General features: G+C 54.2%; 1 protein-coding gene across 1 annotated transcript; it reads left to right on the forward strand.

Moving 5' to 3' along the window:
* Positions 1 to 580: 580 nt before the first annotated feature.
* CLSTN3 (calsyntenin 3) lies at positions 581 to 26,759 on the forward strand. The gene is made up of 18 exons (XM_068560681.1): positions 581 to 658; positions 2,957 to 3,079; positions 3,522 to 3,717; positions 5,321 to 5,529; positions 5,792 to 5,941; positions 6,199 to 6,384; positions 6,959 to 7,240; positions 7,989 to 8,101; positions 11,246 to 11,408; positions 12,134 to 12,190; positions 12,904 to 13,061; positions 13,199 to 13,347; positions 18,436 to 18,662; positions 18,965 to 19,135; positions 20,281 to 20,426; positions 20,667 to 20,802; positions 26,174 to 26,376; positions 26,480 to 26,759. Exons 1-18 carry the CDS (start codon positions 595 to 597, stop codon positions 26,618 to 26,620), a joined length of 2,874 nt encoding a protein of 957 aa, XP_068416782.1. The 5' UTR covers positions 581 to 594; the 3' UTR covers positions 26,621 to 26,759.
* The last annotated feature ends 1,131 nt before the right edge of the window (positions 26,760 to 27,890 follow it).

The following is a 27,890-nucleotide window of genomic DNA, read 5'->3' on the forward strand; positions in this document are numbered from 1 at the left end:
TCGCCTCCCTCAGGTCTCCGTTGACGTCTGCTCTCCCCACCCCCGGGCTTCTCGCGTCTTCATTCTCCCCATGGCCCTCTTTTTTCCCACCCCCTCTACGGCTTTCCAGCTTCCTCCCCAGCCCCCGCAGTTCCCTTGCTCCCCCAGATTGCAGTCAGGGGAAAAAGCCCTAACACGTTCTCCCACCCCTGCTCTCCGGTCCCATTGGTTCCCTCCCCCCTCCCTGCAGCACCTGGCCCCCCCCCAGTCACCCGATTGGCCAGCGGCCCCATCAATCCTCGCCTGGCCGTGCTGACGTCATCCTGCAGTAGCGGGGATGGGGTGGGCATGAGAGAGAGAGCCAGGACGCCGGGCTCCAGAGCGAAGGAGAAGAAGCCACTGCCAGTCCCCCACCTCAGCCGCCCAGGTTGGGGGGCTGCTCAGGTCTGCTCTATGGACTAGGGTGGGCGGCAGGCTCCTTTCAGTCTCTGCCCTGCTGCCTGCTCTCGTCCCTCCCCTCCTGGAGAGCCCCTGCATCCCTCCCCCAAGGGGGAATAAGCGGGCTTGAGGCTCCCGGGAAGAGCGATCGGGGCCCTGCCCTGCCCGCGCCACACCATGCCCCTCCTGCTCTTGCTCCTCTCGCTCGGCTCCCTGCTCCCCTCCAGCTCCTGCAACAAAGGTGAGTGAGGCGGGGGGCGGGGGCACTGAAGGAGGGGTCTCAGGCAGGGCGTGGGGGGGGGGTGTCGGGGTGGGCAGGAGCCCTTAAGGCTCCCTGGCACATGACAGGTGGTTCTTCAGACCATCCCCCTTCCCATCCGTTTTCTCAGACCTGCCCTCTTCTCTTCCCCCTCGCATCCCCCTTCCCACATCCTCCTTTCTGGTCCATCTCTACCCATGTGCTTCTCTTGCTCCCATTTGGTCCCCATTCCCATCCTGGGGTCTCTCTCTCCCCCTCCCCCAATCTCTCCCTCCTGGGGCTATCTCAGGTCTCGGAAGGACTTGCCCCTGAGGGGCGATACACGTCTCTGGGCGGGTCTCCGTTTCCACCGGGGTGTGCCAGGCTGAGGGTGTGTGGTACATCCATCTGGTTCCTTTCCATCCCATCCTGGGGAGAAACTGTTCCCTGCAGCTCAGCAATTCGGAGCACGTATGTTTTGGCGTGTTCCTCTGCATCCATAACCTTCCGTCTGCATACAGCTGGGCTGAGGGTTACCAGAGCTGCCCTCTCTGCAGACAGCGGATAAATTCAGCTGGGTGAGGCCGTCTGAGGGACCAGGAGGGAGGGAGGGGGTGGGGGCCGAGGGCTCAGGTAGGTGGAGATGGGCAGGGAAGGGCAGAGGTGTGGGAGTGCTAAATGAGTGGTGAGAGGGGAAGGGAGAAGGAGAAGGGAGATGAGGTGTGGGAGGAGATGAGAAGTGGGTGGACCAGGGTCAAGGTGGAGGCCAACAAAAAAAAAAAAAAGAGAGAGAGAGGAATGAAAGGGAAATCAGGAAGAACAGGTGAGGAGAGGGGGAGGGGGCGAGTCCAGGAGGGAAGAGACAGGGAGCCCAGGAGTCAGTGAGAGGAGATGGACACAAGGAGAGAGTCGGGGGCCAAGAGGAAGGCAGCAGAAGGGCAGGGTGGGGCGTGAGCTGTGCGCAGCCCCTCCATCCTCGGCTCAATCTCTGACCTCAGCCGGCTCTGAGCCTCCTGCCACTTCCTCTGCTGCCTTCTGGGCACCATCTTGTGGCTTTCTCCTCCGCCACTAGAGAAGGGGGTTATGGTGGGTCCTCGGCGAGGAAGAGGCCGGCATTCAGATACCAGAAGGCTTTGGGGGTTGTCACTGGAAGAAAGAATGGAAATCAGGATTTCTTGCTCACCATGACATACTGGGGATGAATTTCCTTTTGGAGACTCAGTTTCCCTCTGATGACGTGTCTTCCTCTGCCCAGGTCTCACTGATGGGCCATCGTGGATGTGCTTTGGGAGCTTAGGCGTTGGCTTGATGGGATTCAATAGAGCAGGCAGTGGAGGTTGGCGTCCCTGGGGAAGGGAGCCCCTCACCAGGCTGGTGGGAGATTGGTCCTGGGGAGGAGACGTGATTGAGTTGAGTCTGGTAGCAGATGGGGCGATCTGGAGGCTGAGTGAGTCCCACATCCATCGTGGGTTGGCTGGTGGCTGAAGGGAAGAGGAGGGGTGGGGTAGGCGAGAATTAGGACTCAGCCATGAGTCTGTATAAGAGCGGGGTTCAGGGAGTGTGGGGCTTAGTGGCCTTCTGGGGGACATAGGACCGTGTTGGTTACGAGTGTGTTCTCTGGGTGTGAGGGTGGGAAGCAAGGAGAGGATCTGTTGTGTTTCTAGGCCAGTTCGATAATCCCTGAGGATGTCGGCTCTGCTGGGCCCAGTTGTTCGGCATTGATTCCTCTGCTCCATCCCTGCCCCTCTCTGTCCTCCTCCCTCTGTCCTATATATTTTCCCTTCTCTCTTTTCTCCTCTTCCCTCTCCTCTGGGAGAATGGCCTTAGGATGGGACTTGGCCGGGAGAAGAAGGGATCAGGACTGAAATGGGGTGGTGGTGGAGATGATAAAAAATCAGGATCTCAGGAAGCTTCTAGTCTGCTTTTCCTAATCTCAACTCTGCCCTTAATCTATCTCTTCCCTTTTCCAGGGCCTTCTGATGGCCCACCACTGCTCCCTGAAGGCCCAGGGTCCACACTCTAGCTCTTGAAATCCCTAAAGAAAGTCTCCACCTTCTGACCAGGTTTCCCAGGGGACATGGCAGTCCCCCTCCCAGCAGGGCAGGCTGTGGCCATGGAAACTGTCTCTCCCGTGACCTCCCACAGACCCTCTGCCTCCTTTCATGGCTGACCTCTTGTCCTCAGTCCTTTCTCCTGCAGGTGCTTCTGCAGGGGCTGGATAGGGTGGTGATGATGGAGTGTGTTGTCTGGAGGCGGAGGGCCGGCTCACAGGTGCTTCCTCTCCTCTCCCTGGGGGGGCAGCCAACAAGCACAAGCCGTGGATCGAGGCGGAATACCAGGGCATCGTCATGGAGAACGACAACACGGTACTGCTGAACCCACCACTCTTTGCTTTGGACAAGGATGCCCCCCTGCGCTATGCAGGTCAGTGGGGTTGGGGCAGAGGAGGGCGGGTGGGATAGAGAGAAGTGGGTGGGAGGGCAGGGGCAAGGGAGGAGAGGGGAGGTCCTGGGAGGGAGAGCAGTGAGGACGTGGGGGAAGAGGGAGAAGTAGACTCCAGGAGGAAACGGGCCACGGTGAAGAACGGTGGTAAAATAAAGGGGGCCAGAGAGGAGGACGTGGGCAGGTGGGGGTCAATGCAGTCAGATTTTGCCAGATCTCAGACCTGGGGGCTCTGAGAGGTTGCCGCTCGGGGAAGCTGGGGTTGGAGCTGAATGTCTGATAATTAATGCTTTTCCATGTGCAAGAGAAGGGACAGGGGTTTGGAAGGAGAGGTGAAGTGGGAGGCTGAGGGGGGTTGGCGAGTACAGGAAGGAGACCCTGGAGGTGGTGCGAGAGCTGCGTCCTTCCCTCCCCCACTGGCCAGGTGAGATCTGTGGCTTCCGGCTCCATGGGTCTGGGGTGCCCTTTGAGGCCGTGATCCTGGACAAGGCGACAGGAGAAGGGCTGATCCGGGCTAAGGAACCCGTAGACTGCGAGGCCCAGAAGGAGCACACCTTCACCATCCAGGCCTACGACTGTGGCGAGGGCCCTGACGGGGCCAACACCAAGAAGTCCCACAAGTGAGGACGCTCCTGCCCCCTGCCCTCTGCTGCAGGCCCCCCCCCTCCTCCCAGGCCCCCCGCCACCCTCTGTCCTCGCCATCACTGACTATCGACCCCCTCCCCGCTCTGTTCCTGGGGTTTAGGGATGGGGCCTTGTCCTCCAGGAGCCTTCAGCCAAGGGGACAGAAGCATGTGGTAGAACTCAGTGGGATCTAATCTTGGCTCTGCCTCTTATGACCTTGGGCAACTTCTTAGCCTTTCTGGATTTGCTTTTCCTTGTCTGTAAAATGGGGTGATGATGATGCCTACTTCTTCAGGTTACTGTGAAGATGAAAGGAGATGGTTTGTATAAAAAGCAGGCACTGCAGTGCCTGACACTGAAAGGGCTCAGTACACGGAGTCAGGGTGCTGAGAGAACGAGGAAGAGGATGGTACATTCAGCACACACCCAGATTCCTTCCGACTGTCCAGCCGTCTGCAGTGTGTGCCACACTCACACGCACAACATGCACACGCACAGCAGTGGGTGAGGGTGGGCAGGAGATGGCTACGGCAGGAAGAAGGCTGGGGCCCAGGGCTCCGACATCTGTTCCCAGCTCACTTCTCCTTTGAGAATGGGAGAAAGATGGGCAGTCAGGACTCCTGGGCCACTACGAGGCACTAGAGATAAATCACTCCTTGTGATGACTCAGTTCCCATTTGGAGACAGGACCCTTGCCTCTGGGCCCTGGGTGCCAGGATCTGGGCTGGGGGCAGGGCTCAGCATGAAGGGCTTAGCCCCCTCCCCAACCTCTGCTTGCCTCGCGGGGGCCTGGGCGGGGGAGGGGGCACGGCTAGCTTGCTCACTGCACATGTCAGATGACTTGTGACTCTAGTACAAATACCACTTCCCTGAATATGGTTGCTTTTAATTCGGTTTTTATTCTGCATCTTCCTTTTTTTCTTTAAGAAGGTTTATTTATTTATTTTATTTTTGGCTGCGTTGGGTCTTCGTTGCTGCTTGCAGGCTTTCTCTAACTGCAGTGAGCGGGGGCTACTCTTCGTTGTGGTGCGCTGGCTTCTCATCGCAGTGGCTTCTCTTGTTGCGGAACATGGGATCTAGGCGCGTGGGCTTCAGTAGTTGTGGCTCGCGGGCTCTAGAGCGCAGGCTCAGTAGTTGTGGCGCATGGGCTTAGTTGCTCCGCGGCATGTGGGATCTTCCCGGACCAGGTCTTGAACCCGTGTCCCCTGCATTGGCAGGCGGATTCTTAACCACTGCGCCACCAGGGAAGCCCCTGCATCTTCCTTGATTATCCCATTGTATTTGACTCTCAGGAAGGAACAACCTGCTGGACACAGAATCCTCTGTCTCACGTGGCTGTCCCCAGCCTATAGCATACTGTACAGAAGTCATCAAAATCGGCCGCTGGTATCCCCTGGGGTCGTTCCTCACCCCATACATCAGTCACCCTTTCCCCGGTGGTTCCTGTCCCTGGCTGTGCCTGGTGCCCTGGTTGGGGGGATAAGCGTGCCCACTGCCCCAGGCTCCAGGACCTGCTGGTCCTGCCTGCTCTGCTTCCCTGTCTGGACTCCTACTTGTGGCTGACTCTTCCTCATCCTCCTCCCGCTCTGGCACCTGCAGGGCCACCGTGCACGTGCGGGTCAATGACGTGAATGAGTTTGCCCCAGTGTTTGTGGAGCGGCTGTACCGTGCGGCCGTGACCGAGGGGAAGCTGTACGACCGCATCCTGCGGGTGGAGGCCATCGATGGCGACTGCTCCCCCCAGTACAGCCAGATCTGCTACTACGAGATCCTCACGCCCAACACCCCCTTCCTCATCGACAACGACGGTGAGCCCCTGCCACTCCAGCTGCTCAGCCCTGGGTGCCCGCATCCCTCAGGACATCTCGGGGCTGTGCCCTCCACTTCTGCCCCTCACATCCTCATTCCTCACCCTCCTTCCCAGATGTGGAGCCTCCTTCCCTAGATTCCTTCCTCCCAGCTTCCTGCTGTCTAATTCACCTGCTGCCCTGTTAGCTCACAAGTCCTCCCTGGCCTCCCCAGACTTTCTCTAGTGCTCCTGACCCTCTCCATCCCCCACCCCCACCCCAGGGAACATTGAGAACACGGAGAAGCTGCAGTACAGTGGCGAGAAGCTCTACAAGTTTACGGTGACGGCTTATGACTGCGGGAAGAAGCGGGCGGTGGATGACGCAGAGGTGGAGATCCAGGTGAAGCCCACCTGTAAACCCAGCTGGCAAGGTGAGGAGCTCCGCTCTGGGACCTGTCTTGTAACCCATCTTTCACCTTGGTCTCCCTTTTCATCCCTTCTGACAACCACAGGGGCTAGGCTAGGAGTCAGGGGAGGGATATTTGAGGCAGGCTTGTAGCTGCCTACCCTGGCTGGCTATTTTCGTAGGAGCCCGAGACTGTCCGTGGATGTGGCCAGAGCAGAATGGATAGGAGGGGCTGCCTCACCCATCTCCTTCTCCACTGCCAGCTCCCTCTCACCCCTGCAGGCTGGAACAAAAGGATTGAATATGCACCAGGCGCTGGGAGCTTGGCTTTGTTCCCTGGTATCCGCCTGGAGACCTGCGATGAACCTCTCTGGAACATTCAGGCCACCATAGAGCTGCAGACCAACCATGTGGCCAAGGGCTGTGACCGTGACAACTACTCAGAGAGGGCACTGCGGAAACTCTGTGGTGGGTGTGCCCCCCTTGGCTGCCCGGGCCTGTCCCCTGTGCCCCCTACCCCCAGCCTCTGCCTGAGCCTCCTCTGCCTCTTTCTTAATCATCTGTCTTGGGAATTCCCTGGCGGTCCAGTGGATAGGACTCTGCGCTCGCATTGCAGAGGGAGCAGGTTCAATCCCTGATCCGGGAGCTAAGATCCTGCAAGCCGCACGTTATGGCCAAAAACAGAAATAATGAATCTGTCTTACATCTTCCTTTGCCCATCCATAAATGTATATATCCGCCGGCATGTGGTTATCTCTTGTGGTCCAAAGAGCACATGAATATGTGGTTGGCAAAGATGCATAATTGTGGCCCAAGAAAGGCACCAGATACATTATGGGACAATGGCAGGAGAGATGAAGGGTTGGAGTTGAGGTCACTAGAGAGCTATTCCTAGCCATTCCTTTCTCATCTCTGAAAGGCCAGAAGAGGCGGTGAAAGTAGCTGTAGGAAATCTTTTCTTGTCCCTCTCTCCCTGCCTGCATCCTGTTCCCCATCTGCTGCCTCTCTGCTCTGACACCTGTGCCTTCTGGGGCTCCGGCAGGCGCGGCCCCTGGGGAGGTGGATCTGCTGCCCATGCCCGGCCCCAATGCCAACTGGACGGCGGGCCTCTCGGTGCACTACAGCCAGGACAGCAGCCTTATCTACTGGTTCAACGGCACCCAAGCTGTGCAGGTGCCACTGGGTGGCACCGCTGGGCTGGGCTCCGGGCCCCAGGACAGCCTCAGTGACCATTTTACCCTGTCCTTCTGGATGAAGCACGGTGTAACTCCCAACAAGGGCAAGAAGGAAGAGGAAACCATCGTGTGTAACACTGTCCCAAATGGTGAGCGTTCCTTAGGGCACCCGTCTGAGTGTGGAGAGACTGGCTTCTTGTCCTGCCTCTGTCGCTGTCCAGCCTGTGACTGTGGACGGGTCACTCTTCTCTCTTCATCTGTAAGATAGCAGTGCTAGGTTTCGTATTCCTGTGATTTACTCCCAACATGACAGGCTGAGACCCTACTGCTCTCAGAGTGATGGAACCGCCCACCGCCCTTCTCATTTGCAGCTGCCTGCATCCACCGTGTAGTAGACTGCCCCCCAAACCTGCTCCCCTTAAAGCCCCCCGTCGCCGTGGAAGAGCCTGAGTAATGCTGTGCCCCATTCTTCCTCTTCCACCACCCCATCCTCCTCCTTTAAGGGCTAGTGGGCTCCAGCCCCCAGGACCCCTCTTCCCTCTGTGACAGTAGCACAGCCCTCGTGGGGAGCTCAGCCTTGACCTGCTCTTACATTTCTGCCTCTTCTCGGAGCTCATCTCTCTTGACCTGAAAAGGAGTGTTGCCCATGAAGTTTGTATTAACCAAAGGACCGGTAAAGATCTGGGTAGGGGCAGGCTGGCCAGTGTCCCCCCTCAGCCAGTCAGAGTGACCAAGAGAAGCCCGATGCTGGACTCTGTGTGTGTGTGTGAGAGAGAGAGAGAGAGAGAGAGAACCTGAAGGGATGAAGAGAATTGGGCATCCCCTCCCTCCTAGTGCTTTGAAGCAGTTCTTGCCCACGCTTTGTGTTTGACTTGTGTCCCCATCCTCTGCCCTCAGAGGACGGCTTCTCTCACTACTCGCTGACCGTCCATGGCTGCAGAATTGCCTTCCTCTACTGGCCTCTGCTGGAGAGTGCCCGGCCAGTCAAGTTCCTCTGGAAGCTGGAGCAGGTGAGGCCGGAGCCAGGCTCCTGGGAAAGCTGGGTGGATGTAACTTGCTTTCAGGGGAGGAGGTCCTAGGGCAGGGGTGGGCATTTTCTGGGTTGCCCTGTGTCCCTTCTTTCAATCTCCACTTTCAGTTCCTGACTATTTTCACACCCCTATGCCCCCCACCCTGGCTCCGTTTTCTTGTTCTCTTTTTCCAAGGCTTGTCTCTTGCAGAAAGCACTCCTGGATTAAAAGGAAGTAGGGAACAAATTACTACAAACACCAAACCCGACCAGCCATCTTTCCCCTCTTGTTTTCTTTCATCTGTTTCTTATCTAGAACCTTACCAGTGCAGATCCCTGACTCTCAAGCAGTTAGCATGTTGTAATTGAGGAAATAAGTAATCTGAGGTACATAGATTAGGTTTGAGTCCCGCTAGGGGAACTTCCTAGCCATGAAATCTTGGTAAATACGTTTACAACTCAGTTTTTTTTTTTACCTATGAGTTGAGGATAATAAGAATTCTATATCCCAGGGTTGTTGTAGGATTAAATGATGTAATAGACCTTTATAGACTAAAAAGCAGTATATATATGTGTGTGTGTGTTTGTATATTTATATATCCATGCACATATATATATATATATATATACACACATATATAAATTCTCACTATTTTCATGGTTATGAGGGATAAATAAAAATGGGCAGAAAAGAAAAATCTCTTGAGCCAACAGTTGCAGCCTCTTCTTTATTCATTCTCCAAGCTGACCACAAGGACCTTGGAGATGAATTGTGTTTCCATCTCCTTCTGTTTTTCTCGTAAGCCCCGGTGGAGTGGCTGAGTAAGCAAATGGCTGAAAAAAGGCAGGAAGTGGAAGAGAGAGAAAGGGGAACGAAAGCCCACAAACTGGATAATTGAGGGCTGTCTACAAAAGCTTCTGCTTTTTGTGGCACTCTTTTTTAATTTTTTAATTTTTTTTAATCTTTTTTAACATCTTTATTGGAGTATAATTGCTTTACAATGGTGTGTTAGTTTCTGCTTAATAACAAAGTGAATCAGCTATACATATACATATATCCCCATATCTCCTCCCTCCTGCATCTCCCTCCCACCCTCCCTATCCCACCCCTCTAGGTGGTCACAGAGCACCAAGCTGATCTCCCTGTGCTATGTGACTGCTTCCCACTAGCTGTCTATTTTACATCTGGTAGTGTATATATGTCCATGCCACTCTCTCACTTTGTCCCAGCTAACCCTTCTCCCTCCCCGTGTCCTCAAGTCTCTTCTCTATGGCTGCATCTTTATTCCTGTCCTGTTGTGGCACTCTTTTAAAGAGATAGTCTGCCATTTGCTTCTTCTGGATCTTTCCCCCACGTTGCTAATACTGGTAACATTCCTCTTTCTATTTTTCTTTAATTTACCCTTATTTATTCTACGAAGATTTAGTAAATACCAACTCCCTGCCGTTCTGCTAGGTTCTGGGGATACAATGGGGTCTAAGATGGAACAAAATCTCTGCCTTCATGGAGCTTACATTTTAGTTGGGGAGATAGATTTTTAAAAAGTAAGCAGACATATACACGTGATAAATTGTGATAAATGCTGTGAAAGAAGAAGCAAGGGACTGAGGTAGAGAATAGGAGGCAAGGAGAAGGGAACTCACTTTAGATTGGATGTTCAGGGAAGGCCTGATGGAAGTGAAATGTAAGCTCATCCTAAGGATGAGACAGAGCTGTGAGGAGAGAGAGTTCCAGGCAGAGGGAAGAGCAGATGCAAAGGCCCTGAGGCAGGAAAGGGATCAGCATGTTGCAAGCATGGAGAGAGGACCAGGGAGTTAGAGCACAGTGGACGAGGGCAGAGACTGGGTTTGAGGTTGGAGAGCTGGATATTGATCAGGTGTATGGTGGACTTTGTTGGTTGGGGTCACTTGGATTTTGTCCTATGAGAAGTCTTTTGAAGGGTTTACAGCAGGGACGTGACCTGATCAGATTTACATTGTAAGAAGATCCCTTTGTATATGTATATGTATAACTGATTCACTTTGCTGTACACCTGAAACTAACACAACATTGTAAATCAACTACACTCCAATTAAAAAAAAAATCTTAAATTTTGAAGGTTCTGCTCCACCAAATTTGGGATGTATTTCTCAAATTAACTATAAATTTTTGGGACTTCCCTGGTGGCATGGTGGTTAAGAATCCGCCTGCCAATGCAGGGGACATGGGTTCGATCCCAGGTCCGGGAAGATCCCACATGCCGCAGAGCAATTAAGCCCGTGTGCCACGACTACTGAGTCCGCGAGCTGCAACTATTGAAGCCCATGCGCCTAGAGCCGGTGCTCCGCAACAAGAGAAGCCACCGCAATAAGCCCGCGCACTGCAACAAAGAGTAGCCCCCGCTCGCCACAACTAGAGAAAGCCCGCACGCAGCAACAAAGACCCAACGCAGCCAAAAAAAAAAAATTTTTTTTTTTGTTGCAAAAATAGGAAGGATTTTTCTAATTTTGCTTCAGAAAAGATTTGGTTACAAGTAATTTATTTAATTTGCAATTAGCTATGATTTTTCAACAATTGTCATTTATATTTGGGAACATTTGTGAAGTGAGGAGAATCCAATCTTTTCAAATGTAATGAGTTGTTAATGAATGCTAAGTTTGACAACATTAAATTCAGTCGAGATTAAAGATTAAAAAAAAAAAAAAGAAGATCCCTTTGGCAACTATGGGAGGACGGTATCGGAGACACCTAAGAGTGTAAGTGCTCAGACGAGACTGTTGCAACAGAGAGAGACTGGGGACTTGAATGATTGGGTGGCAACGGAGATGGAGAAAATGGCACAGAAACCCACAGCTTTTAGTTCTGTTTGGACTCGGGATGGACAGCACCTGCTGACGGACCATGTCGTACTCCTCTTAGGAATGTTGATGCTTTTAAAGGTTTACCTGCAGAGTGGAATTTTAGGTACGAGGTTGGAGCCTGATAGATTCCGGGCAAGGATATTATTCCTTGAGCTGGGTGGGCAGCAATTCACTAGTAGGACCTGTTGATAGGACAGGGTCTATGAGGGACTGTCCCCTGCCTCCCAGGAGGTGGGGCAGTGCCTTGCGTTCGTTCCCTGGGGATGATGTGACTGATAGGTTCCTGCCCTTCCCCACCCCCCAGGTCTGCGACGATGAGTGGCACCACTATGCTTTGAACCTCGAGTTCCCCACGGTCACACTCTATGCCGATGGCATCTCTTTCGACCCTGCCCTCATCCACGACAATGGTCTCATCCACCCGCCCCGAAGGGAGCCTGCGCTCATGATTGGGGCCTGCTGGACTGGTAAGGCCCGCTGAGCTTCTCCATGGAGGTGCTAATGGTTGGGGCTTCCCGTGGCTGATGGAGGAGGAAGGGCAGCCTGACCTCGTGAGCTCTTAGCCCTGCAGTTGGGCAGGGAGGCTGGGAAAGGTCTCCTGGGGAGGAGACCACAGCCCCTCAGGTCTCCTTCCTGTTGGACTGGTCATCACCTCTGACTCGGGGGAATTTCCTGCTCGGGCACCACCAGCATCTTTCTTTCTGTAACTTCAGTCACTTCCCGCTTCGTTCCATCCCAGTGATGATGATTCCACAGCCCGTTCCCCTGCTGGAGGATGGTAACCCTGCAGAGGGTCAGCAACCTTCTAACTTTTAAGCTGTTTCTTTCATCTTTTCCTTCTGGGAGGGTGTGTGTGTGTGTGTGTGTGTGTGGTGTGTTTGTGTGTGTGTGGTGTATTTGCATATGTGATGTGTGTATGTATGTGGTGTATGTGGTTTTTGTGTATAGTGTATCTGTGTGTGTGTGTGTGTGTATGTGTTGTACCAGAGTCCTTGTGCTTCCTCAGCAGCATATTTGGCGTTTGTCTATAACAGAGGCCTGAGATAATCTCAGACATGACAAAAGAAGGGTTGGGATTCAGCAGAGAGGTTCAAGTCCTACACGGGCAGGGGCAACGCCTGGAAGACCTCCCCGTCCTCTCTGTCAATCTGGCCACACATCCCTGAGCTCACTGGCACTTTTTCTCCCCCAGAGGAGAAGAACAAAGAGAAGGAAAAGGGAGGCGACAACAGTACGGACGCCACAGCAGGTACTTGCGTGTGAGATCTGGTGGCCGGAGAGCTAGCATCTCAGCTTAGGGCTCCGGCTCCCGCGTCCGCGCGGTCCTACCGGCCTCACCGTTCACCGCCTCGCCCACCACCAGGGGGCAGAGCCTCCGAGCACCGCAGCCAGGCGGGCTCGCCCGGGAGAGGGCGGCCAGATGGAGCCGGGCTGGGCGCCGGTGTCCTTTCCTGCCCACGGAGTGAAGTCGAGGGTCCTCGTGCTGGCTTTCCGCGTGGCAGAGCGCAGAGCGCAGGGGGCAGGAGGCAGCCACGCGGCCGGGAGAGCTGGGCATCCCTGAAGCTCACGCGCATCCTTCCCGGTGTTCCCCGCATGCACCGTGCAGACCCCCTCGCGCACTCTCCTCGTTTTCTGCCTTGAGTCTCCTCTTTCCTCCCTTTGGTCCTGCTTTCCTTCTCTTTTTGCCTCTGCCGGGAGCTTTTCTCATTTCTGTGGCTTCTATTTTTCGCCCTCCGTCTCCGCCCACCCCCGGTTTTATTCTGTCTTCTCGCTCTGCCTTGTCCCATCTTCCCTTAGCCTCCCTTGCCGCTCATCAATCTTTTCTTCTTTTAGCTTCCACCTGGCTCCTTCCCGTCTTCTTTCTCCAGCCTGCTGCTCTTTCAGCCCCCTCTCCTTGTGCCTCCCCCTGTACTCCCCCTCGCCTCCTCTCACCTCTGGTCCGCCCCTGTGTTCCTGCCCTAGGAGACCCCTTGCCGATCCACCACTACTTCCACGGCTACCTGGCTGGTTTCAGCGTGCGCTCAGGTCGCCTGGAGAGCCGTGAGGTCATCGAGTGTCTCTATGCATGTCGGGAGGGGCTGGACTATAGGGATTTCGAGAGCCTGGGCAAAGGCATGAAGGTATCGCCCCTTCCTCTGGCCCCCTCCCTCCAGGCATGCCCCCTGACCCCGCCCTTCCCCACCCCCACCCCCACCTCTGCTCCCTTCCTCTCGCGCCTCTGGTCGTGCTCTCAGCCCTGTCTGTGTCTGGGGCCCAGGTCCACGTGAACCCCTCGCAGTCCCTGCTCACCCTGGAGGGGGATGATGTGGAGACCTTCAACCATGCCCTGCAGCATGTGGCTTACATGAACACTCTGCGCTTTGCCACGCCCGGCGTCAGGCCCCTGCGCCTCACCACTGCCGTCAAGTGAGTGCTGGGTGGGCGGGCAAGTCACAGAACAGAGCCAGTGTCAGAACTCCTTGGCCTTAAGCACCGCCGACGGCTAGGCGCACCTCCCTCGTTTTAGGGATGAAAAACTGACCTGCCCAATTGACACAGCAATGCTGGAAAAAGAGCCTGGACCAGACTCAGATTTTCCAGTAAAGGGTTCATGACTCTTCCCACTGAAGCACACCTCCAGGATTTGGGGGTTTTAATCTCTGTGTCTCTGTGCTGATATGTAAAGTGGGACAGAAGAGGGTACTGGATTGGGAGCCAGGAGACCTGACACTAATTCTGACTCAGTACTAATTCTCTGGATGACCTTGGGCAAAGACCTCTAGTTGCTTGATTCATCAAGCTCTTGCAAGATCAAACAGGATGATCTAAGTCTGGGGATTGGCAGCCTATGGCCCCAGGATCAAATCTGGCCTGCTGCTCATTTGCATATTGTTTATGGAAATGAGCTGCTTTCACCCTGTGATGGCAGGGCTGAGTAGTTGGGACAGAGACTGGTACAAAAAGTCGAAAATATTTACTGTCTGGCCCTTCATAGAAAAAGTTTGCTGACTTTTGAGTTCTAAGTGAAGGATTCGAATTCTTTACATGAAAAATTGTGCATTACTTCAAGGTTTAAGTATATTAGGTATTTAAAAGTACAGATTGATTGAGAGGTCATGAAAGCATAAGAGTTATGGACACAGAGTCTTTTACTTACTAGCTTTTTAAAAATAAATTTATTTATTTAATTTATTTATTTTTGGCTGCATTGGGTCTTCGTTGCCGCGCGCGGGCTTTCTCTAGTTGTGGCGAGCGGGGGCTACTCTTTGTTGAGGTGCACGGGCTTCTCATTGCAGTGGCTTCTCTTGTTGCGGAGCACGGGCTCTAGGTGCGCGGGCTTCAGTAGTTGTGGCACGCGGGCTCAGTAGATGTAGCTTGCGGGCTCTAGAGCACAGGCTCAGTAGTTGTGGCACACGGGCTTAGTTCCGCGGCATGTGGGATCTTCCCAGACCAGGGCTTGAACCGGTGTCCCCTGAATTGGCAGGCGGATTCTTAACCACTCCGCCACCAGGGAAACCCCTTACTAGCTTTTTAGCACTGAGAAAATGCCATAGAGCAGGGATAACAATAGAATCTAACTCATGGAAATGTTGTGAGGGTAAATGATAGAATCCAGATCAAATGCCCAGTGAAGTGCCTGTTCTGTCAACACTGGCTATTGTTATACAAAGGCATTTTCACCCCGTATTATGTTTATGGGGCAGTTTTTAGGAGCTACTGCCATCCAGTGGGTGGATCACATAATGTAGGGGTCAGGATTCCTGTGTTCCCTTCTCCCCTGCTCTGCCTCAGTTTCTCCAAAAGCTATCTGAAGGGAAACATCTCTGACTTGTCCCTATCCTGGCATGGGTGGGTTTGGAGAGGAGAGGGCTCTGAGCCCTGCACGGTGACCGGGCATGATCGTCAGGCCTCCCAGAGCTTCGGAAGGCAGGGGCAGGGCTTTGGGGAATTGGGCTGCTGGTCCATGGTGTGGTCCTGGTGGGGAGCTGAAGGCCACGGCAGATGAGGTCACGTGGGTGCAGATCTGCGCGGAGGATGCGCCCCACCGTGTTCTCATCAGAACTCTAGCTGTTAGAGGGCTCTCACCCAGCTACGAAGGCATGAAGGGCTTCATCCCTCAGGGACCAAGGAATGGCTTCATCCCCTTCGTAGGCTCAGGAGCCACGTCAGAGGGAGGGCTCTGTCTTCTGGCTTAAGGTGGCGCTCTGCATGGGGCAACCCCACAAGCGGGGAGTTGACACCTTCTTCGTTGACTGGCTTATCTGAATTCCTCCAACCTCTTTCCTGCCCAGGGAAGAGGCTTATCCAAGGACTGGGAACCTGACGTTGGTCCTTTAGTAGAGGGAAGGGGCCTTTTTCCTTTATGAGGTTAAGAAGGAGAGAAGTCTCATTTCTCCATTTTAGGGCTACCATGTGGTTAGTGCTACCCTAACACTTCCTTGAGGTTGAAGGAGAAAATATAGAGGGGTGTGTGTGTGTGTGTGTAACAGGGAGAGACAGATACCCAGCAGCACCTTCCTTCCTGTGATGCATATCCTTGCCCTGGTCCATGTGGCTTCCCTACCTTCCAGTGTTCAGTGCTTGGACCTCTGTCCATTTAAAGCCAGATTTATGCAGCCATTCAGTCAATGCAGGTTTCCCCTGAGTTTTTAATTTTTTTTTAATTTTTTTAATCTCTTGGATTCTTGGAAAGCTCATCTGGCTACCACATCTTTTTCTCTAGCTTTGTTCTCTTTCCCTAGCTCTTGAATTTCTTCCTGCTTGTTGTAACCTCTATCTAGAAGTTGTGCCAGCACCTCAGATAAATGAGCTAAAGCTTAATAATGAACTTCGATGCCTGAACTAGCCCCTCCTCCTGAATTCTCTGCTTCTGTAATGGCGTCTCTGTCCTTGCAGTTACCCCAGCTTGCAGCTTCTGAATCGCCTTTGATTCCTCCGTCTTTATCCTCCACACTCCATCGGTTACCAGGTCACCTAGATCCCGCTCTGCGCCCATGTCTGGCATCTGTCTCCTCTTCTTCCACATCTGCTGTTATGACTCCAGCAGCTCTCATTACCTCTCATCTGGCCTATTGCTCTAGCCTCCTAACTAGTGGACTATCTCTAGTATTCTAACTTCAGTTCGGTTTCTACCCAGAGGCTAGGTTAGTGATCTGAAATGAGAATGTCCATCCTCACACTTCCCTGCTGAAGAAGACATCCATGGTTCCCTCCTGCCCGCTGCACAAAAATTGCACTCAAAGCCCATGACCGTCTGGCCCAGCGTTTCCTGCCTCATGTTCCTCTACTCCCCTTCGTGTGTTCCTCACCATCCGCTCTAGGGTCAACTTTCTGCCCTCCTCCAAAGGCTAGCTCACTTGCTACTTCTCTTGATTATTCCTACCCTCCTTTGTCAAATGCCCCACTCCCATCCTAGCCAGAAACAACCTCTCCCACTCTGAACTCTCGTGGGTTTGTGTTTGTTCCATTCATGTGCTGGTGACCATGTTGGCTCTTGTTTTAAGGTTTGCGTGCCAATTCTAATCTCTTGACCAGTTCATTAGTGTCCTTCGGGTCTGGACCAGCCCCCTAGTACCTTTTGGGTCCCCTTTGGATCGCCCATCACAGTGGGAGTGTCTGTTGGAGTCTGTGCTTCCAGAGTTAGCTGGGGTTGTTTTCCAAGAGGCTTTGATCCGGGTCTCGCTGGACGACTGTGCAGACTGTCTCAGGCCCTGCTCCTTATGGCACAGGAGCTCAGCAAACTGTGGGTTTGGTACCTTCAGGGGCTCTGCGTTCATGGTATCCGCTGAGGTTACAAACCTCCCTCTGGCTACAGTAGTCAAGCCGGGCCTGCTCGGTAATACGTGTGATAGTCCTCTCAACAAAATCATTTGTGTTAGCCCAGGTGTATGGACCACAGGCCCTGCTCTGGAATTACCACCTCCCCTGTGAAGACTGCTTGTTCAAGGGGCACTTCCTTCTTTTTTGGCCCTGCTGTGCACCTTGCAGGATCTTAGTTCCTTGACCAGGGATTGAACCTGGGTCCAGGGCAGTGAAAGCGCCACGTCCTAACCACTGGACCACCAGGGACTTCCAAGGGGGCACTTGTTTACAAATAAATTTGACTAATGCAAACCCACATGGTGGCTGTGGTTTAGTGGAAGAATCCTGGACTTGGAATGAGAAGAATGGGTTCAAGCCTGGCCTGGGACACATATTTCTTATGTGGCCAAGATGCTTGACCCGAGAGCTTTGGTTTCTTATCCCTATTGCAACAGCAGCCAAAGAAGGTTAAATGAAAGAATGTGGACAAAACGCTTCACAAAGCAGCAAGCACTCTGAGAATTATTGATTGGCTGGAGGCAATCCTGGGAGCGTGTTCCCGAGCGGCCGTCCTATTGTTGGTCTGGGCTGGCTCAATCCTCTAGGGAGGGTTTGTCTGGCACCAGGATCAGTGAGGCTTCATGGGATGGTGGGTGCAGGTCCAAGATAGTCAGATTAGCTCACCTACTGAAATGTGTTTCTCTGATACTGGACAGGATGAATTGAAGACACTCCAAGCAGGAGGACACCTTTTTCTTTTTTTTAATTCACGTATAGTTGGTTTACAGTGTTGTAATTTCTGCTGTACAGCATGATTCAGTTATACATATATATATATATATATATATATATATATGTTCTTTTTTAATATTCTTTTCCATTATGATTTATCCTAGGACATTGAATATAGTTCCCTGTGCTATACAGTAGGACCTTGTTGTTTATCCATTCAATGTATAAAAGCTTACATCTGCTAACCCCAGCCTCCCACTCCATCCCTCCCCCAACCCCCTCCCCCTTGGCAACCACCAGTCTGTGCTCTACGTCCATGATTCTGTTTCATAGATAGGTTCGTGTCGTATTTTAGATTCCACATATAAGTGATATCATATGGTATTTGTCTTTCTCTTTCTGACTTATTTCACTTAGTAGGATAATCTCTGGTTGCATCCATGTTGCTGCAAATGGCATTATTTCGTTCTTGGCTGAGAATTATATTTGAATTATAGTTTTGAGGGCATCCTTTGATATGCTCCCTACCCCCACCCCACTTTTGTCGTTGAATATTTTTTGACACGTATCTACCAGATATTGTACTGAACACACTTTTTTTTTTTTTAACATCTTGGGTGAAGAACTATGTATATATATATATTTCTGTAAGTTCAGTTTGTAAAATACTGTTTGATAGATGTTCCATGGTCTTGGGGTAGGGCATTGGTGATGTCATCATCCCCATAGGTCAGGGTTGCCTGACCTTCTGCCCCTGACCCTTCCCTGCAGTGGTATCCTCCCTGGAAAGGGTATCTCCCCCTCCAGCTTTGCTATGTGGGTGATGGTCGTGCAGAGACACTATCCCCCTTTCCTCCCCTTTCCCTCCCTGACACGGGGTGCTCTCTGTAGAGGTGAAGGCCCAGAGTGGTGGTCAGAATATAGATTATAAGGGAGGGGGTGATGGGGTCACAGGCTGCCTCTCTCCCTCTTCTCATATAGGTGCTTCAGCGAAGAATCCTGTGTCTCCATCCCCGAAGTGGAGGGCTACGTGGTGGTGCTCCAGCCTGACGCCCCTCAGATCCTGCTGAGTGGCACTGCTCATTTTGCCCTCCCAGCTGTGGACTTCGAGGGACCCGAGGGTGTCCCTTTGTTCCCTGATCTTCAAATCACTTGCTCCATTTCTCACCAGGTGGAGGCCAAAAAGGATGAGAGTTGGCAGGGCACAGGTAAGGATGACCTCAAGGAGTGATAGTGTCCAGAGAAGGGGTCCGTGTCTGGAACCAGAGTGAAGGAAAAAATCTGGGGCTGGACGTGAGAGCGACGTCATCCCTCATTCACTTTTCTAGAACCCCTGACTGTTAGGAACGAGAGCCAGCGGGAGACCCCCGGGTGGCAGAAGGTTGGTGGGTAGTGGCGTTTTTGACGATGATGCTGGCAGCTCTCAGGGGGTGACCCCGGAAGGGGAGGAAGCGTGGCCATGAGGTGGGCCCTTCAGCTCTGACCCAGATCCTGACTGCCTCCTGTCCAGTGACAGACACACGCATGTCGGATGAGATCGTGCACAACCTGGATGGCTGTGAGATTTCTCTGGTGGGGGATGACCTGGACCCCGAGCGGGAAAGCCTGCTCTTAGACATGGCATCCTTGCAGCAGCGAGGCTTGGAGCTCACCAACACGTCTGCCTACCTCACCATTGCTGGTCAGTGGGGCCCGAGAACCTGTCCTCTTTCCTTGGGTGCGCCCCTCCCCATGGTCAAGTCTCTGGGAAACTCAGAGGGTCCTCCTTCCAGGCTCAGGGGTGTGGCCAAGTGCCCCCTTGCACCTTCCCTGCCTGGAATGTCCTCTGGCTTCCAGATTGTCCCTAGAGGTGGCTGGGGTTTAGGCTCCTGGTGGTTCTTTCCCAGCTTCTCTCTCCAGCCCAGCTCACCTCCACTTTGGTCTCCACTCTTCTTTGGCTCAGTCTCTGCGTAGCTTTCTTTCTTTTCTTAAATTTATTTAATTATTTTTGGCTGCATTCGGTCTTCGTTGTTGCTGTGTGCAGGCTTTCTCTAGTTGTGGCGAGCGGGGGCTACTCTTCGTTGCGGTGTGCGGGCTTCTCATTGTGGTGGCTTCTCTTGTTGTGGAGCACGGGCTCTAGGCGCACGGGCTTCAGTAGTTGTGGCACACAGGCTCAGTAGTTGTGGCTCATGGGCTTAGTTGCTCCGCGGCATGTGGGATCTTCCTGGACCAGGGCTCGAACCCGTGTCCCCTGCATTGGCAGGCGGATTCTTAACCACTGTGCCAGCAGGGAAGTCCTCTGAGTAGCTTTCTAATCCTCTAGCCATTTGGAACTCGCCCTCTTCTCTGTCTTGCGTCTCACTAATCTCATGGACACAGCATAGCTTTAAGTCAAGTGCTCATCTCTTAACGTCTGGTGGTAATGATTTTTTTGGTAGCTTCCCAGGGAAGCGTCCTCCTCTCTGAAGGACCCTCCATCAGGGAGAATAGGAGAAGATGAGGCGGTCAGTTCCTTCCTGTTTCCGTTCCCTTCCAGAGCCTCACTGAGAACTTCTGTGTTATCCTCTCTCCGTTTCCCCCCTGCTGCCACCTCCTCCTGTCCTGCAGGGTGTTCCTATTTCCTTCTCTCCATCCCTCCTCCCGGCTCTCAGAGGAGGGCGGAGGCAGAGATGGAGCCTCGGTTACTCTATCCCAGTCAGTCGGAGCTGGTGGGGAGGCAGGGGAGCGTCTCTCCGTCTGAGAACTCGGGTCGCACCCCTGCTGAGGGGTGGCAGCTGGTGGGAGTCTGGGAGAGAGACTGCAGGCCTCTTCACTGGCTCCTGCCCTGAGCTGCCTCCTGGTCGCCAGGGGTGGAGGGCATCACTGTGTATGAAGAGATCCTGAGGCTGGCTCGTTACCGGCTGCGACGCGGGGCTGCCCTCTATGCCAGGAAGTTCCGGCTTTCCTGCTCAGAAATGAATGGGCGTTACTCCAGCAATGAGTTCGTCGTGGAGGTACCCAGAGTCCCCTTCCTTCCACAGCCAACCCCGCTGGCGAGGAACGGGGGTGGGGTGGACTGAACCCGCTGGTGCGTGGGGATGGAAATTGCAGCCCGGGGGATGCCTGGCCCCGGCGGTGGGTGGAGAAGAACGGGAAGCTGGGGGGCAGGGGGGGAAGAGCTGGGACCTCGGGGGGTGGGGTGGAGGAGGGGCGGGGAGAAGCGAGCGTGCCCACTGAGCCCGCCCTCGCCCCAGGTCAGCGTCCTGCACAGCGTGAACCGGGTCACTCACCCCAGCCACATGCTCAGCTCTCAGCAGTTCCTGCACCGAGGTCACCAGCCCCCGCCTGAGATGGCTGGACACAGTCTGGCCAGCTCCCACCGGAACTCCAGTACGTAAGGCTGCGTGGGTCCAGCCGGGCGGGTGGGTGGAGGGAGTGGGTGGGCACGAGCATCCTTCCCTCCACCACTGGGCCTTGGGGGCGGGGTGGGGGGAGGAAGGGGGTGGAGCCATGGATTCTGGTCCCTGTGGAACTTGACTTAGTTGACAGCTGTGATCCAATCCCTTTATCCCCCAGATCGTTCACTTTGCCTAGTGGAGAGTACGAGCCTTGGGTCATCACAGGGGTACTCATGCCTGGGGTCATGGTCAGTGTGGGTTTAGCCTTTGTTGTTCCTGCTGCCCTCCCCCAACAACATCAAGTTAGCCCTGGACCTAGGGATCCTCAATAGTGAAGCTATCAAGTATGTATTAAGCACCCACTGTGTACTAGCACTGTTCACAATACAATTAAGAATACAAAATGTATAGGATAGATACAGTTCCTATCCTCAAGGAGAAAGTTGGTGCTATTGCATGTGTAATTATGTGCTATCTATAAAGTCATAAGACTGTTTCTAAAACAAAATATGCAAACACTCCACGTATTACATCCAGCTGGAGCACTGCCCTTCAAAGCAATCTCATTCCCTGGCCATGATTGTTTACTAGTGATGCAATTTTTAATTCACAATTTAAGAGTTACTTAATTATAGAAAAACTAGAAACTATAAGTATAAAGAAGAAAAGTCAGCCATAATTCCGCCACAATTGACCATTGTTAATATGGTGTTATTATGTGCCAGCTTTTGTCTGCGCCTGTTTTTTTTTTTTTCTTTTAACAAACTTGGGATCAAACTATTTTGTAACCTAATATTTACACCTAATATTATAAAATGAATCTTCTCCCACATTGTTAAAAACTGCAATGATTCTGATGTTGCTGGAAGTGATTTTTGGAATCCCTTTTTAGAATTGCTTTCAAAGTCAATTTATGAGATGCATTTATTTTTGTTCCTTTTGGGACACACCTTGCTTTCGGCCCAGTTCAGTATTACCCAACTTCAGCATCCACTTTTGTCAGAGTTGGCTCTGAATAGCATTCTGTGTTTGTAAACATAAAACCAACTCTCAAAGGGCAGAGATTTGTCACTTTTTAAAAAAGTCAAAAGGCATATCGCAGGCTCTGAAGGCAGTTCCCTAAAGAGTTCCAAAAATGCCTTCTTGGAAGGTCATGGTCACTGAACCCTACCCTGAAAGGACAGCTCACACATCAACCATGTAATCGGAAGAATAATGAACACATCGGTGTTCCAGGCACCCTGCCTGTGGGCTTTATACCTATTAACCCAGTGAATCATTACAGACAACAGATGGAATAGGTACTAGAATTATCCCCTCTAAAGGCAAGGAAATGGAGGCCCAGAGAGGTTAAGTACCCTATCCAAGGTCACACAGCTAAAACATGGTGGAGCCAGGATTCGAATCCAGGCAGCAGGATTCCAGAGCCTGTGCTCTAACCATCACTCTCTATACCCTGTCCATTTATGTTTGATGCTTTAAAAAAAAAGTCTCGTTACTTTATAGTTGCACCTAATTTGGGGGAGCTCCTTAGGGCTTCCCAGTATGTCTTTGACCGAGGCTAGCTCCCTGGTACCCCCGGAATTCAGTCTGTTTTCCTCTCCTTGGTCAGTGGCCACCACTGCACTGTCTCTTGTGTTTCCTTTTCCCTGGGACTGGCTCCCTTCATCCTTGCTCTCTCTGAAAACAACTGCAGATGCCTTTTTAAGTGTTCTTCCTGTGATTCCTACAGCAAAGCAGATGGAAGTAGGTGTGAGGAGGGAGTATAAGGCGTAACCAAGTTGCAAAGGTTCTAGGAAGCTTCACACAATCTTTAGAGATGTGTGAGTGAACTAAACCTGTTTTTGTTAAATAAACTTTGGGGGCCGTAACTCCCTAACTCTTCCTCCAGTTCTTTCCTTGGGAATCATCCCACTCAGCCTCTTCGGGGTTGGATACTAGGTTCTGCCACTCAGATTAGGCTCAAGGTGCGTCCAGGTTGGCATTGCTGCTGGGCTCAGTAAGACTCTCATCCTTGCTTTCTCTGCTTGCTCTGAGATCCCAACTGAGAGGGGCAGCCTGCTTTTGCCTTTTTCCCTGATTTTGGCCTGAGTAGGATACGGAGTTCATAGTTCACCTGAGGGCCTTGGTGATTGACATCTCCTGAGCTTATCAGGAGAGCCATTTCATCAAACCTGTTCTATGTGCCCTTCCTGACTCTTCAAGGTGTTCTCTCCCTTTCCCCTCCCTCCCAGCCCCAAGAGTGGAGTTACAGGATTGTGATTTTGCAATTTCAAATTACTCTGACCATGCAAAAGAGTAAGAGATAGAATTCCCTCCAACGAGACAGGGGCTTCATTTCTCTGAAGCTCCTAAGTGCACGAGGAAAGAGAGATCAGTGTGAATCAGGACAGTCAGCCAGGGAAGGTCCGATGGTGCATTCAGACCTTGAGCTTGGACCTTGAAGGGTAGAAGCGTAGATGGACGTGAGGGAGAATGAGAGTTTGAGAACTGAGGGTGGGTGGGTGGTATGGGGGAGTTGTGTTTAGGGAGAATGAGGCTGTCTGACAAGGGTAAGATGAGCGATGAAGACAACATTTATCCAGTCTTCCCAAACGCTGATGCATGTCACAATCGCCTGGGGAGCAGTAAAAACGCTTGGTGCCTAGGCCATACCCAAACCAGTTCAATCAGAAGGTCTGGGGTCGGGAGCCAGGCATCAGGGGTTTTTAAAGATCCGCAGGTGATTCCAACGTGCAGCCAAGTTTGGAACCATTTCCCGGCTTGTTACCTACATGTATCTGAGACTTTGCGGAAAGACCTACAGTGCAATAGGATACAAATGGAAAATGAAATTGGAAGTGAGGAGGAAAGGACAATGAGGAAAGGAGACGATGAAGCCAAGGAATAAGTCAGTTCATAAAATACCTGCCGTGAGATGCTGCGACGTCGCTAGAATGGCCAGAATTTGGACTCTGAGCTTCCTTGTAGCTGAAGCAGAAGGAAAGCTGAGCAGTTAGGAAAGTCCTATGATGGGACCAACCAGTGCTTCAGGAGAAGCCCGGGGACCCAGAGCAGACGGACGTTTCTCTCTAGGCTCTTCAGAAAGGGGGCTCCATGTGGGGCTGTGGACAGGGCTTCGACCCTGTCTCACAGTCACACGGAACCAGGAGTTTCACACGGGCCACTGGCTAAAACTAAAACATCCCTTCGTGTTGTCCTTGGAGGTCATTCAAGGCCAGAATCAACTGCTTGGGTCTAATGTAGAAAGAAAGGTTGATGGTATTTCCTAAACTCTTGATTTTTGTCTGTAGCTAATTTAAAGATTCTCCCATCTCCCTGGCCTCCTGGCTGATTAGAAACTAATTAACCATACTTGTCTGCCTGCAGATAGAGGGTCTGCATTTTGTCTTTCTTGTGGTCATTTCTTATTCCTGGCAGTCAACTTGTCACTTCCTTCACCAGGCCAGGGGCTCAGAGGAACAAATGCATTTGATTAAGGCACAAAACAGAAGCTTTGGCTTGTCGTCACCGTGCCCCTAGAGCAAGTTCACCTGCTATGGCCTCCACTCTGGGGAGGGGTTTCTACTCCTTCTAGAGCCTGGGCTTAGCCACAGGGGCATTCTGCTGGTGGGGTCACTGCCCTCGGATCTTGCCCACCGACACGGAGACCCGGGAGGGGCTGTTGCCTGCAGAGGAGCAGAAAGGGCAACTCTGCCTCCCCCGTCTCCTCCCCCATCCCCAGGCAGTTGAGAAATTCTCACCCAGCCAGGCCTGTCTCTCCCCGGAGCCGGTGCCCGGGAGCCCACCTGGCCTGCTCAGCAGAGTCAGGTCTCGTTGGGCCCAGGTGGGCTATGGGTCGGGTCAGGCTGGGGACCGGCCTGGCAGAGCGCCGTCAGGGCGGCCTCAGGGAGGTGTGAGGCTAGTATGGCTGCTCAGGGGCTGCTCCCACACCTGGTTGGCTCTGGAGCGCGTGGCAGCGTGTGTGTGCTGCCGGAGGATGGGTGTGCCACAGGGGTGGGCAGCTCCTGTGCTGTGTGCTTCCCTGCGCTCTGCTCTGTCTTTCAACATGTGAGTCTCACAGGCTGCGGGTAAATTCGTGTGCGTGTGTGCGTGTGTGTGTGTGTGAGACGCATGCATTAATAGTCCCTCAGTAACGGGACTGCCCAGGGTCCTGTGAGGCTGTGGGCCTCACGCAGCCTCTGTGGTCAGTGAGCTGCTGTGCCTACACGGCAGGCAGGGGTGCGCACCCACGTGCCGTGCAGTGGCCCAGCTGCCCCTGGGGGCCGTATGTGCACGTCTGTGTACAGGAGGTGGGCAAGGCTGTGCTCACGGCTGTTGGCTCTGTGGCCCTCAGGGCCCGGGTCTGTGGCATTTACACCTTCCTGCAGGGGGTCTCCTGGTCTGCCCAGCTGGCGGGGAGCTGGGTGGCCCTGCACGTGTGGCTCTCCTGTGCCTTGGTGGAGACCCTCAGGCGCGTCCCTTCGATGCTGCCGTGCGAGCAGGTCTCCAGGTGGCTGGTGTGGGCAGTTGTGCAGGCCGGCAGAGGCCCAGCGCGGGTGCGGGGCACGGGGAGCCCGGTCCAGCTGGGCGCCCACACGCTCTTCCCGGGCGCGTACCTGCGCCTGCACGTCTGCTTTGCTGCCATCAGCTCTAAGGTCCGAGTGAGGGTCCACGCGCCCTTCTGCGTCTCACTGCCCTTCAGAGTCCACGCCCCCCTGAGCCCGGGCTTCCAAGTGAGGCTGCGGGCCCAGAGGCTTGACAGGGCCGAGGGGGGAGGTGGGTGTACCCCGAGGGGAGCAGAGACCCCAGGGGTCCAGGAGGCTCGAGCCCACAGGGAGATGGGAGGCGTCACTGAGCGGGGTGAGCTCTGTCCAGGTGGGTGCGTGAAGGGGCTGCTCGCTGTGCCCTGGACCTGTCCGCAGCTTGGGTGCTCGCTCCTCCTCTTACGATGCAGGAAACCATTCTCTCCTCTTGCACTGTCAAGCCTGTGTGGCCGCCTCTCTCCTTTCCCCGCTGGGCTCTGGGCACCTCTTTCCTGGACTACGTGGTCCCTGGGGAAGGCACAGGCAGAAGGACCTGGCAGGGTCCAGGCCTTGCCCTCTGTGCGCTGAGAACAGGGCTGCCCGGGGCAGCGTTGGGCTGGGAGCCCTTCTCCGCCGCCGCCCTTGCCTCCTTTGCAGATCTCCCTCCCTCGGGCTCTCTGTCCCTCCCGTCTCTGCCCTTCCCCCGGTGGAGCTCTACTTTTCCTCCAGCTTCTGCGGGGCAGACCCCTCTTCTGGGCCATCACGGACCCTGCCTTCTGCTCAGGGACCCCCTCTGCCCAGGCCCCCGACTCTCCCCCCGAGCGGAGTCGGCTCAGGTGCGCCTGGCTCTCCCCGCAGTGGTCCCGAGCGCGGCGACCCTCATCATCGTGGTGTGCGTGGGCTTCCTGGTGCTCATGGTCGTCCTGGGCCTCGTGCGCATCCACTCGCTGCACCGCCGCGTCTCGGGGGCCGGCGGGCCCCCGGGGGCCTCCAGCGACCCCAAGGATCCCGACCTCTTCTGGGATGACTCAGCTCTCACCATTATCGTGAACCCCATGGAGGTGAGCGGGGGGAGGGGGGGTGTCGGCAGAGTCGGGGCGCAGCTGGGGCGCGCTCCCAGCATGCGGACTCCCGCTGAGCTCCGCCTCTCTCTGCCTTCCCCAGTCCTACCAGAGCCGGCAGGCCTCCATGGCGGGCGCTGCGGGCAGCCAGCAGGAGGACGAGGACAGCAGCGACTCCGAGGCAGCCGACTCGCCCAGCAGCGACGAGAGACGCATCATCGAGACCCCCCCTCACCGCTACTAAGGCCTCCACCCCTCCCCAGACAGAGAGAGGATTCCTCCCTGGTGAGACTGACACCCCCCCACCGAAGAGAGGAGGATATGCTGAGAGAAGAGACACCCGGAGGGAGCAGCTCTTGGAAGAGTCATCCTTTAATCTCAGAACCCCGTGGCCCTACGGAGCCCGCCCCCTCCCCCTCTCCCCCAGCCCACCCCCCTCCGAGCCTCTGGGCTCCTCCTCCCCCCCCCCCCCCGGGGTGGGAGACTTTGGCTGGCGGCCGGCCCCTTCGCTCACCCCTGTCCGTCTCTCCCCATGCCGGCCACGCGCTGTATGGGTTGTAGGGGGCACTGAAGGAAACCCTGTACCCTGTCCACGGAGCCCCCCACCAGACCCCCAGCCGGGCCTTCCCTGCTTCCCTTATGAGCCCGCCTCTCTCCATTTCCTTCTGGGGATCCCTGCTTCTCCTCCCGGCCCCCTTCCCTCCTCTCCTTGCCTGAGGTCCTACAGCCCCTGCCCTTCCTACAGGACCCGGCTGTGGCTGGGTTGTAGGGGCCCCGGGTGTATTATATATAATGTATATTTTTTCATGTCGTCGTGAGCGCAGCCCCTGTGTTCCGTGTGCAGCTCACAGCCTCGTGTGCGTGTGGCATTGTCACGTCTTGGGGTTAGGGTAGGGATGGGTGTGCTGAGGAAGGGGACACACCCTAGGGTTTTCAAATAAAACAACCAGAAAAAAGCTCGGTGAGCTGCCTCTGGCCTGGCTGATCCCCGGTGGGCGCTGTGCGGGTGGCAGCTCCGGGGTCTCGGGCCCCTTGGGTCTCTGCGCTGAAGTAAGGGGCAGGGCTGGTTGTTTCCCGCTGTCTCCTTCCCTCAGCACCTGTGGGAAGAGTACAGACAACTGAGGGAATGCCGCAGACGCTGGGGCTTTGTGGGGGACATTGGCAGCCCCTCCCCATCTCTTGGAGGTTTCCGCCTGGGGTGCCAGGGCGCCCTGCCCGGGGAGTCTAGGGAGAGAGTGCAGGCAGCCCTGCTATTTGTTGTTGTTTTTTTTTATAAATTTATTTATGTATTTTTGACTGCGTTGGGCCTTGTTGCTGCATGCGGGCTTTCTCTAGTTGCGGCAAGCGGGGGCTACTCTCCGTTGCGGTGCGTGGGCTTCTCACTGCGGTGGCTTCTCTTGTTGCGGAGCACGGGCTCTAGGCGTGCGGGCTTCGGTAGTTGTGGCTCGCGGGCTCAGTAGTTGTGGCACACAGGCTTCGTTGCTCCGCGGCATGTGGGATCTTCCCGGATTAGG

The sequence above is a fragment of the Eschrichtius robustus genome, chromosome 13, assembly GCF_028021215.1.
Source record: "Eschrichtius robustus isolate mEscRob2 chromosome 13, mEscRob2.pri, whole genome shotgun sequence".
Classification (NCBI taxonomy): Eukaryota; Metazoa; Chordata; class Mammalia; order Artiodactyla; family Eschrichtiidae; genus Eschrichtius; species Eschrichtius robustus.